The 12,777-nt window shown below is 39.3% G+C and overlaps 1 protein-coding gene across 1 annotated transcript in view; it reads left to right on the top strand.

The window, feature by feature from the left end:
- The window catches only part of LOC126484298 (macoilin-1), a 176,845-nt gene that overhangs the window by 128,690 nt on the left and 35,378 nt on the right, over window positions 1–12,777 (top strand). Inside the window, exon 11 of the mRNA XM_050107729.1 lies at window positions 3,929–4,114. Within this exon, the coding sequence (XP_049963686.1) occupies window positions 3,929–4,114 (186 nt within the window). The remainder of the gene's footprint in view (window positions 1–3,928; window positions 4,115–12,777) is intronic.

The following is a 12,777-nucleotide window of genomic DNA, read 5'->3' on the forward strand; positions in this document are numbered from 1 at the left end:
TGTTCTCATCTACCAGTACCTGCAATCATCCTAGCTACTTTCATATCCTTAACCTCAACCTTATTGATAAGGTAACCTGAATCCACCCAGCTTTCGCTCCCATACAACAAAATTGGTCGAAAGACTGAACGGTGCACAGGTAACTTAGTCTTGGTACTGACTTCCTTCTTGCAGAAAAGAGTAGATTGTAGCTGAGCACTCACTGCATTAGCTGCGCTACACCTCACTTCCATTTCTTTCACTATGTTGCCATCCTGTGAGAATATGCATCCTAAGTACTTGAAACTGTCCACCTGTTCTAACTTTGTCCTCCTATTTGGCACTCAATCCGTTTATATATCTTTCCCACTGACATTACTTTCGTTTTGGAGATGCTAATCTTCATACCATAGTCCTTACATTTCTGATCTAGCTCTGAAATATTATTTCCAAACTTTCAATCGAATCTGCCATCACAACTAAGTCATCCGCATATACGAGACTGCCTATTTTGTGTTCACATATCTTAATCTCACCCAGCCAGTCTATTGTTATCAACATATGATCCATAAATAATATGAACAACAGTGGAGACAGGTTGCAGCTTTGTCTTTTCTGAACCATGAACTCAATTTGCCGTCAACTCTAACTGCTGCCTGACTATCTATGTAATGACCTTTAATTGCTTGCAAAAGTTTGCCTCCTATTCCATAATCTCGTAGAACAGACAATAACTTCCTCCTAGGAACGCGGTCATATGCCTTTTCTAGACCTACAAAGCATAGATACAATTCCCTGTTCCACTTGTAACACTCCTCCATTATTTGTCATAAGCTAAAGATCTGGCCCTGACAACCTCTAAGAGGCCTAAACCCACACAGATTTTCATCCAGTTTGTTCTCAACTAATACTCGCACTTTCCTTTCAACAATACCTGAGAAGATTTTACCCACAATGCTGATTAAAGAGATACCTCTGTAGTTGTTACAATCTTTTCTGTTTCCATGTTTAAAGATTGGTGTGATTACTGCTTTCGTCCAGTCTGATGGAACCTGTCCCGACTCCCACGCCATTTCAATTATCCTGTGTAGCCATTTAAGACTTGACATTCCACTGTATTTGCTGAGTTCCGACTTAATTTCATCCACCCCAGCCGCTTTATTGCACTGCCATCTATTGACCATTTTCTCCACTTCCTCAGATGTGATTCTATTTCCATCATCATTCCTATCCCATTGTACATCAAAATCTGAAACATTACTGATCGTATTTTCACCTACATTGAGCAACTCTTCAAAATATTCCCTCCATCTGCCCAAGGCATTAACAGGGTTCACCAGCAGTTTTCCTGACCTGACCAAAATACTTGTCATTTCCTTCTTACCTCCCTTTCGAAGACTGCTTATTACACTCCAGAATGGTTTTCCAACAGCTTGACCCAAAGTCTCCAACCTGTTTCCAAAGTCTTCCCAAGATTTCTTCTTGGATGCTGCAATTATCTGTTTGGCTTTGTTTCTTTCCTCAACATAACTTTCTCTGTCTACCTGAGTTCTAGTATGTAGCCATTTTCGATACGCCTTCTTTTTCCTTTTACAGGCTGCCTTGACTGTCATTCCACCAAGCTGTGTGCTTCATCCTACCTTTACACACTACTGTTCAAGACATTCTTTAGCCACTTCTAGTCCTGTGTCCCTGTACCTTGTCCATTCTTTTTCCAATGACTGTAATTGACTACATCCAACTAACTGGTACCTTTCTGAGATCACTGTTATGTACTTGTGCCTGATTTCCCTGTCCTGAAGTTTCTCCACTCTTATCCTCCTACATATGGACCTGACCTCCCGCACTTTCGGCCTCACAATAACAATTTCACTGCAGATTAAATAGTGATCAGTGTCATCAAAGAATCCCCTGAATACATGTGTGTACCTCAGAGCCTTCCTGAATTCCTGATCTGATATTATATAGTCAATGACAGATCTGGTTCCCCGCCCTTCCCAAGTATACCGGTGAATGTTCTTACATTTAAAAAAGGAGTTTGTGATTACTAAGTCCATACTGGCACAGAAATCCAAGAGTTGTTTCCCGTTCCTGTTGGCCTCCATATCCTCTCCAAATTTACCCATAAGTGTTTCATACCCTTCTGTTCGATTTCCAATCCTGGCATTAAAATCACCCATGAGCAGAACACTGTCCTTGTCCTTTACTCTAACAACTACATCACTGAGTGCTTCAAAAAACTATCCATCTTATCGTGATCTGTCCCTTCACAATGCGAATGTACTGACACGATCCTAATTTTCTTGCTCGACACTGTCAAATCTATCCACATCAGTCATTCGTTTACATACCTTATTGCAACTACGCTGGGTTCTATTTCTTTCCTGATGTAAAGCCCTACACCCCATTGTGCTATTCCTGCTTTGACTCCTGACAGGTAGACCTTGTATTCTCCCACTTCCTCTTCTTTCTCACCCCTTACCCGAATGTCACCAACAGCTAAAACGACCAACCCCATCTTACTTGCAGCCTCTGCTAGCTCTGTCTTCTTCCCAGTGTAGCCCCCATTGATATTAATAGCTCCCCATCTCATTACCATTCGTTTGCCGAGTCGTGTCTTAGGAGTCCCTGGTTTGTCAGTTAGAGGTGGGACTCCGTCACCTCCAGAGGTCTGAGGCATTTTGCTCTGATTGTTGCCAGCATCATATTTACAGTACCAGGGAAGCAGGTTGCTAGCCTTACTTTCCCCAGATCCCACTGAGTTTTACCCCTAACGGTTGAGGGACTAACCGGTGGATTTGGTAGTCTTTGCCGTCTGAGCACTAAGGTGACCACGACTCAGAATATGTCCGAGATGCCCAGCCTTATTCCAAAGTAACTGGTATCCCGACTGTCAGGACCACTTACTTGGCCACTCATACGTTGCCCGTGGTTCATGAACTAGGACATAACAGGAACCCACACCATGAACCATGAATGGTTTGCGTGTATGAAATTATTCAACACTTCTTACATGTGGGTGTACACACATCTGAAGATGAAATATGTAATTCCATAAAGTTAATTCATTGGGAAAGTGTAGATGTTGGTCTGTTTTATTCTTTCAAAAATTGTTCAGGAGAATTCTCACCAATAGTTGATTTTTCACTAAACAGTGGATATGGTATCTTGGTAGTCACACCCACTGTAGAGAGGAAGGAGGCCTGTTTCTTATTTGTTACTTTTACTTGCTCCAAACCATGTATTTTTCAAACATTTGAGCCCAAATTGCTTTACATGTGTGTTAACACTGACATGAATTGGCTGCTTGATACTATCTTGCATATTGCACTTCTACCACATGCTGCTGGTGCAGGGTTATTGGCCATGCAAGATCTCCATTGGGCCTTCTTCATTCACTGGTAAGGTCTGATTGGTACTGTAAGGTGCTGCTGCACTCCATTCCTCAGCATAATTCCTGAAACAACCAAATAGAAAATTGTGCGCCATTATCCAGAACTGTTTTTGCAGCCCTGTAATATCAGGTCTCATGGTAAAAAATAATGGAAGTGATTAAAGCTGTATCAGAAATCAGCAAACAATGGTATTACTGTTATGGCATTAGCTGTTGAAAATAAAACACAGTTTCAGTGAACTAAAAGGCTCTTTCTCATAAAAACGAATATCCTATGGGACGTATAGGATAAATTCACAACTTACTGTATTTTAACAAAGGGAATTGGGCCCTTTAACTGACTCCTCATTTGCTTTGTTAAACCTCAACGTATGCAGAATAATATGACATGGAAAAGAGGCAGCAATGCACAGAAGGTAGAGCAGAAGAAGTAGCTTTTAGAAATGGCTAGTTTCTCTTGCTGCAGCCTGTCATTTTAGTGGATAGACTTTTTCATAACATTTTCACTAGTTTTAAATATGTAATAAATGTACACTCATAGAACAAAGTTTGCAGGCTCCATGGTTTAGTCACTGCTAGACAGTCTGACAAGCAGACAATTTCTCAACTAGAACGTCGATTACAAGAGGAAAGGCGGTTACGGGGCTCATTTGAAGCGCAGCTGACAGCAGAAAGAAAAGCAAAGAAGGCTGAGGAGGCAGTGGCAGCACGGGCTGTTGCTATGGCAGCAGTATCTAACAAGTGAGTCACAGCTTTAATTGTACTATATGCTTAACACATAAATTTTAAGATTATAAAATTATCTTGTGTTAATCAGTGCCAAAGGAAATGAGATTACTATCGAACAAAGGGAATATGAGACCTTGGTGAAATACCCTCTTTAAAAATATGAGTTTATGTTTTATGGTATTCCAGTGCGAGGTATCATGCTGAAGATAAGTATCCATACAGGGATACATATCAGAATATAGTTAACGTCCTCATCTGTAGTCATATACTTGAGGATAATACCGTTAATATTTTTGTTGTAGTTAATATTATGGGCCTTTGTGTAGTTAGTAAGATTTATTTAATCTCAACTATTATTTAGAGTTCTCTGCAATAATATACTGCTTTTGATCCTAGCTTTTTGATCATCATCATCATCATTATTGATGGCAGCACTGTCTTCGAGGATTAGGCCTTTTGCCTATTCCGCCTCAGAATTGTTCATGCCATCTCTTTAAGAGACGTCAAATATTCCGTTTGCTGGTTGGGTTATATTCTGTAGTTGTTTTAACTATATATGATGGTAATATATATTCCTGAAAGAACCGTTACCAGAAATGAAATGATAATTAAATGGACACTCTAGCTGCAAACAGGCGTTGTGTCCTTCATTGGGGACATGTTGAAAATGTGTGCCCCAACCAGGACTCGAACCCGGGATCTCCTGCTTACCGTCGTTTATAGTTAAAATATGGCTTCCTGGCCATTGACCTTCTTGTGCGAACGCACACGCTATGCCCAAACTCGTACGGGACTTGGTGGATTAATCTGCCACGAGTAATGAGTATGATGGGCAAACATCTATTAGGCGCACTACAAATGTAGTGGTGTGGACATGTTGGGAATGTGGGTATCACGGGGAGCATGCAAGGGATAAGTCCCTGCAGGTGCACTATCCTCTGTGCCCTCGGTGGCTCAGATGGATGGAGCGTCAGCCATGTAAGCAGGAGATCCCAGGTTCGAGTGCCGGTCGGGGCACACATTTTCAACATGTCCCCAATGAAGTACATCAATGCCTGTTTGCAGCTAGGGTGTCCATTTAATTATCAATAGTTGTTTTAGTTATTCTAGCATTTGACATATGTTGGACATGGTCTTTTCAGTTTGATTTGTATTTTTCAGTTACGTTTGTAATAGGTTCAACATTTAGTGTTTGTCTAATATTAGTATTTCTTTTATGGTCTAACAATGAATATCGTACTGTCAAGTGGAGGAACTTAATCTCTGATGATTTGATTCTTCATAATTGATCAGATATTAAGATTCACAGATTCTTACTTACTAAAGAAAATGTGTCAAATTGCAGGCAGGCACTCACATAAAATCTTTCAGGCACAGCCTTCATTAGTAAACACACACACACACACACACACACACACACACACACACAAAAGGAGGCACACCTCTTGCAAACGTGACTGCCGACCCCAGGCCGGAATGTGTGCGTGTGTGTGTGTGTGGGCGCGTGCGCGTGTGCACGTGTTCGTACGTCTCTATATTGATGAAGGCTGTAGCCGAGAGCTTTATTAAGTATTTTTTAATTGTGCCTGTCTGCAACTTGACGTGCCTTCTTTACTGGAAGAAGCAGTCTGTCTTTCCCAACATTGTTGATACTCCTATCTGGAGTTTCCATTGTTAGATATTAAGATCAGGCATTCACTACCATACAGCAGCAAAAGTGCACTTACTCATAGAGTTTAATTAACGTTTCTTTCCATATGTTATGTTTCACTGTACATTGTATAGGTCCACAGAAATGTCTGAATCTAACCAATTTCAGAAATTGATAAATTTAAAATTGCACCCTAAAAATTTATTCAATTATTTGTCCATCTCTAACAAATTTGGCTCTTATGGGTTCCAGATCTTAAAATGCAATCACTTTTGTGTTATCTGTTGATATTCTCATTCTTTATTTAGCGGCAATTTGACTCAATTTATGTACTGAAATTTGCACCTTTTCTTCTGATTCTCCTATTAAAATCTGATTATCAGTAAGTGGCGTCTTCATAAAATTAAAATTATCACCTCTTAATGTGTCATTTAATAAAATCAGCCCTTTACGAATGATATAATCAATGTAAACATTAAAAATAGTTGGGGACTTTGGCAGCCTCTTCTGACTCCTTGATTGATATCATCCGATTCTGTGCCATTACTCACAGTACAGATCCTATTTTATTATTTTTGTATAATGATTGAATTGATGTAATCAGATGTGCTGGAACGCCCAATTCCTTAAGTGATTCACATAGCATTTTCCACTTTGACTTGTCAAACAGCTTTTCACAGTCAGTAGAGACTTAGTAAACTGGTAGTGTAAATTCCTTCTTTCCTCAGTTACTTGTGCCATAGTGAAAAGATAATCAGAATGTGATCTTCCATTTCTAAAACCAAGTTACACCTCTAACATATGTGGTTCTGCTGTTGGTACTAGTCTGTTGATTATAATTTTAGCATACAATTGACAACAAGAATTTAGTAGACTTATTCCTCGATAATTTATGAATTGTAATGTATAGCCTTTCTTGTAAATAGGGCATACAAAGCTTCATTCTGTTTGTCTGGTACAAGTCTACTCAGCCATCAACATTCAAAAAATACGAGTCTATGCTTTAGTTGATCAGATGCATATTTAATTGGCTCCATGTTTATATTATCAGTGTGAGGCAGCTTTTTATTTTTTGTTTGCTTGATCACATTTTGTAGCTTGTCCATTCTTATCAGATCTACAAAATTGCTGGTATTGGTGTTTATTTCTGGTTTTTCTTCATTGTCAGTCCATAGACATTCGAAGTATTTTAACCATTGCAGAACTGTTAAGGCTTCTGTGGCCACTTGTTGATGAACTGCCTGTTGGCTTGTGTCTCAGGTTCTTCAGCCTATGTTCGTCTGATTTTCCTGATGTTTCCCCAGCACAAATGGCTGGCATTGTCAAACTTTCGCCGTCCATGGCAATGGACTGGAGCCGAGCTCGTGGCCTCAGGCTATACCTGGCATGTCAATGTCCAAGGGATTCTCCGTGGTCACTTCTGTTGCAGGTCTCTTGCTACAGGCAACGGTCGTTCGCTGTAGCATGGGAAGTCAGGATCCATTTATCTTGAGGCTTTGTTCTTTCCTGTTGAAGCTATTCTCATGTTCATGTATTTCTATAGCTTCTCTGAATGAGTGGGTGTGATAGTTCTTCTCTACAGCCAGAACTTCCATGTCAGCAAATTTTACTACGTGATAGGCCTCACATAGCAAGTGCTCTGCCATGGCTGATTTCCCCACTGCCCTAACCTGCAGTGTCCCTTATTTTTTGTGATTCTGGTGTTGATTGATCGTCAGTCATTCCAACATAAACTTTTCTACATGTGCATGGTATGAGGTATGGTTGGGGTCCCTTTTCTCTTTTGACTATCTGAGACACTCTTTGATCTTTGTCAGTTTGTAAATAATCTTGAGGCCACATTTGTACAATATATGGCCGATTCTGTCCATCACTTTGGGAATGTATGGCAGAAAGGCTGTACCTGACATTTCTTTTCTGATTTGTCACTTTGGCGAGTGCTTGGCCCTGTTATACTTCTAAGGTAACTTGTGGTGTGCCCATTGCTCCCCAGAACACTTTCCAAGTTTTATATTTTGCGTGTTAGGTGCTGTGGCTCACATATTCGTCTTTCTCGCCGTTTGGATGGTTCAGTATAGTCCTCAGGTTTTTAGCTGTAGGCTCATTTTTTACAGTTCTTTCAGGCCTAATTGAGTCATACAGCCACCTTTCTCTGTGTAGTTGATGAAAAAAGAGTAATCTAGGTAATGGGCTTCGTAAGGTTGTGGCTTTTTTCTCGTTTCTCGAGATGTAGAGGCATACTAGATAGTAACTTAATGTTGCACTCAATGAAACAGTGAACTGAGTCACATTCCATCTGAGTATGATCTCCTCAAAAAACATTTGCATAATAAATACTCCTATATTAGTTGCTAGTCTTAAAAGAGAATTAGATAATATCAAGCTACTGTTCTGATATATGCATCTGTCAGAATACAAAATTACTTGGACAGGATTTTCCTTAATCGTTTTGGACATGGTGTCCATGACACAGAAAGCAATACTTGAAACAGCTATTCACCTTGTGTTTCATCAAACCAGTAACACACTGCATCACGATTTTCTAAATTGTGCTTTGTAAAGTTACGAAGCATCTGAGTCTGAGCATAGACTCCTCCCATGAACCATGGACCTTGCCGTTGGTGGGGAGTCTTGCGTGCCTCAGCGATACAGATAACCGTACCATAGGTGCAACCACAAACGAGGGCTATCTGTTGAGATGCAAGACAAACATGTGATTCCTGAAGACAGGCAGCAGTCTCTTCAGTAGTTGCAGGGGCAACAGTCTGGATGATTCACTGATCTGGCCCTGTAACATTAACCAAGACGGCCTTGCAGTCGTAATTTTTCCCGAGGGCATGCAGTTTTACTGTATGGTTAAATGATGATGACGTCCTCTTGGGTGAAGTATTCCGAAGGAAAAATAGTCCCTCATTCAGATCTATGGCCGGGGACTACTCAGGAGGATGTCGTTATCAGGAGAAAGAAAACTGGCATTCTACAGATCAGAGTGTAGACCATCAAGATCGCTTAATAGGGCAGGTAAGTTAGAAAATTTAAAAAGGGAAGTGAATCAGACAATGGAAAAGCCAGGATGGAATGTAACAATATTATGAGAAGGAAAGTTGCTACTCACCATATAGCAGAGATGCTGAGTCTCAAGGTAGGTACAACAAAAAGACCTTCAAAATTAAAGCTTTCGGCCATTGGCCTTCGTCAACAATACACACACACACACACACACACACACACAACAGCAGTGTCACGCAACTGAAACCACACAGCGAGCAGCAGCACCAGTGCATGATGGGAGTGGCGACTGGGTTAAAACTAAATATAGTGGGAATTAGTGAAGTTTGGTGGCAGGAGGAACAAGACTTTTGGGGAGGGTTATAAATACAAAATCAAAATATGGATAATGCAGGAGTAGGTTTAATAATGAAAAAAAAGAAAAATAGCAGCACGGGTAAGCTTCTGCAAACAGCATAGTGAACACATTATTGCAGCAAAGATAGACATGAAGCCCATGCCTGCCACACTAGTACAAGTTTATATGCCAGCTAGCTCTGCAGATGTGAAGAGATTGAATAAATGTAAGATGAGGTAAAAGAAATTATTTAAATAGTGAAGGGAGATGAAAATTTAATAGTCTTGAGGGACTGGAATTCAATAGTAGGAAAAGGAAGAGAAGGAAAAGTAGTAGGTGAATATGGAATAGGGGCAAGGAATGAAAGAGGAAGCCGCCAGGTAGAATTTTGCATGGAACGTAACTTAATCATTGCAAACACTTGGTTTAAGAATCATGAAAGTAGGTTGTTATGTGGAAGAGACCTGGAGACAACTGGAGGGTTTCAGATAGATTTTATAATGGTAAGACAAAGATTTAGAAATCAGGTTTTAAATTATAAGATATTTCCAAGATTAGATGTGGACTCTGACAACAATTTACTCTTTATGAACTGTAGATTAAAACTGAAGAAACTGCAAAAAAGTGGTGTGTGTTTACTGTAGTGGGAACAGGGAAGTGTGTGTGTGTGTGTGTGTGTGTGTGTGTGTGTGTGTGTGTGTGTGTGTGGAGGGGTGGGGGGCGCTCACCTGTGTCTGTCATATCTATTTTTGACAAAGGCCTTGTTGCCTAAAAGCTTATTTTGTCACAGTCTTTTTGTCGTGCCTATCTGCAACTCAGCATATGGTGGGTAGCAGCTATCCTTTTCATAACATTGTTAGAGACGAAATAAAAAGAATTTATTATGGAATCAAAATCATCTACTTCTCTGGAAGAGCTACTTTATTTGTTATTTACTAGTGGATTTGATTGATATTCATTTTAATGTCGACAACATTTTGTTACAATCTATCGAAAGACTTGAAGAAATAACTCCAGTGATTCTGTGGTTTGTGGTTCCAACGATGACAGTTGTGCCAATAGGTGTCTGGAACAAGAATGCTTCCAAAACCCTTAGAAAATATACTGCAGTGTGCAAAACCAGTTTCGTTTCATACATCTGTAGGTGAATTGTATAAATGGAACAAACAATAACACAAAGTAAAAAATATGGGCCAAAATGAAACTCACAAAAGTACGAAAGAAAAACTATTAGAAAAGTTCAGAACTGCCAATGAGAGTGTGTGCACCTATGGTGATCTCTCAATTGGCCCCTCAGAATCAAACATGAGACGGACATTGCGGATTTCTAGACTTCTGTGACCTGGTTAAGCAGACTCAAGGATTCATACAGAAGGGGCATGTGTAAAATTACGAAGTTTACTACAGGTAAAGGTGTAGGTAATACTATAGAACAATTTGTAGTTGTAAAGATAGAATTAAAATACCCTCTATAGTTGTACAGCAACTAAGACAATACGGCCATACAAATGGAGAATTTGATGAAACTGTTGCTTGTTTCTTTCCTGTAGTCTTCATAAAATTGCAAAGTAGCTACTGAATGAAGAAAACAATTTTACTTACACCAGCCATATCAGACTAGAGAAAAGCAATACATTTAGGCACTTTACAACAATTATTACATTCATTTAGACAGAATTGGAATGGAGTAAGAAATTGTCCTGGCTGTTGTTCTGCATTTTGTGCAGCATACCCGGCATACTTGACCAAATTCGTAAAACATGGCAGCGCAAACTGATAAAGCAAATATGATAAATCTGAAACGACAAAGAGCTGTAAGACATTATATTGTCCAACTCCCTGAAAAATGCTTTCCATTGTCAAAAAAGTTATTTATTCAGAGGTTGAATCACATTTGTTGTTCTGGATAGAATCTGCATTACATCAACAGTCTTTTAGTTACTGTTCTCAAATACAGAGATGGTGTTATGTCCTGGCCAAAAGTCGAACAAAAACAATGAAGTACTTTCTGTGAGTGGTAAGAAGATGCTTCAAATACAATGCTGAAAATTATTCTATCCCATTTTCCCAGATTTTGATATGTCGAATACAAGATTGTTGTTACAACTACAAGAAAATACATATTTTTGTCAACAAACATGTTTCATTTTGTTGGAATAAAACATCATCACTGGTCTTTTTTCACGCCTGGTGTCTTACATCAGGACACGTTGCCTGTTTGCATGTTTTGGGTTGTTTCTTCTTTTGGTGCTGTTGAGTGTGGCCAAATATAAATAGTAATAGTGCTGCTGGTGTTTAACATAAAAAACTGCATAGTTATACACAGCAATGTAGGATTAGGCCAGTCAGCTGTGCCAAATGGAGAAATAACCCAAAAGAGTGCAAGCAGATGGCATCTCCTGATGTGAGTGAGAAATCAGACATGAAATACCACGACTGATAGGGTTTTATTTCAATAAAACAAAATATATTCAGTGACAAAAACACTCATCTTCTTATAGTTGAAAGATGGAATCAAAATACTCTCAATAACTATTTCAATGTTGGTAAAACGTGCAACATTCAAAAATTACCATAAGAACTGAGTTACCAGTTCCTGTAGAAGGCAAGTACTTTAAACGTAAAGGAGACCATTCACCAAAAAGCAGAAGCATTCAGTTGCCATAGGCACACAATAAATAAATAATTATAATAATATAATAATAAAATGGTGTATTTGTGAGAAATATTCCGTTTCAATAAATTAAATTAAAAATTTCCTCATTGATGGAAATCATCGTAACGTGACATCGAACACTGTGCTGTGTAACATATCACTGAATTACCGACGATTGAGGATTGCCACAATGAAAATATTTTTAGTTTAAATAGTAGGTTTAGACTAGTCTACTGTTTGGAATTTTCATCTAGTTTGTGGGTGAAATCTGGTGCAGACGAACACAGTGTATTTGCACGGCAGGACGGCAGTAGCGTCTGTATAACGCTTTGTAGTACTTGCTGATTTGGGCAGTTTATTGTATGTTGTCTTGTCCCAGTTTAAAGATAACCCCCTGCCATAGAACAACGCATACCATAACAGTTGGCATCATGCTTTGAGGGGAGGGGGGGGGGGGGGGGGGAAGAGGCAAAGTGTCTTTTAAGATTTGCGAGATCTGTCATTTGTGTCATGTCATACAGAGTACAGAGTCATGCTATACAGAGATATCAGCACAGTGTGTTGCAAAGTGTTTCCTAATTGTAAACAAAAGTCATTATATGAGTGTTTCTGGAGAAGTACTCTAGATAATTTAGTAGAGTACTAGAACTAAGAAAACATTTCAGTTGTGAGCCAGAAGAAGATGCAGAGGTAAAGAAGTCTGCAATGATGACGAAATACATTTGTTCTGAGCACTGAAGCGGAAAGATTGAAGGTCAGATTTAATAATTAATGGCAACCAAGTTATTCAAAAAATTAATTATATGTGACATGGTTGGTTTGGTACAGGTGCTTAAAATTTGCACTTCTGCAGCCTGGATTTTTGTTTTACACTCTCTTGTCGTGGCTGCTTCTGCTTATTCACTAATTCAGGTGTTCTGCAGGAAGGGCTGTACAAACCACTGTTACGAGAGGTTCTTCATGTGGCAAAAATGAGTAGTAATTTCACCATTAAAAAAATGCAAGCTAAAATTTTGACAGTG

Source organism: Schistocerca serialis, chromosome 6, assembly GCF_023864345.2.
Source record: "Schistocerca serialis cubense isolate TAMUIC-IGC-003099 chromosome 6, iqSchSeri2.2, whole genome shotgun sequence".
NCBI classification, from domain to species: Eukaryota; Metazoa; Arthropoda; class Insecta; order Orthoptera; family Acrididae; genus Schistocerca; species Schistocerca serialis.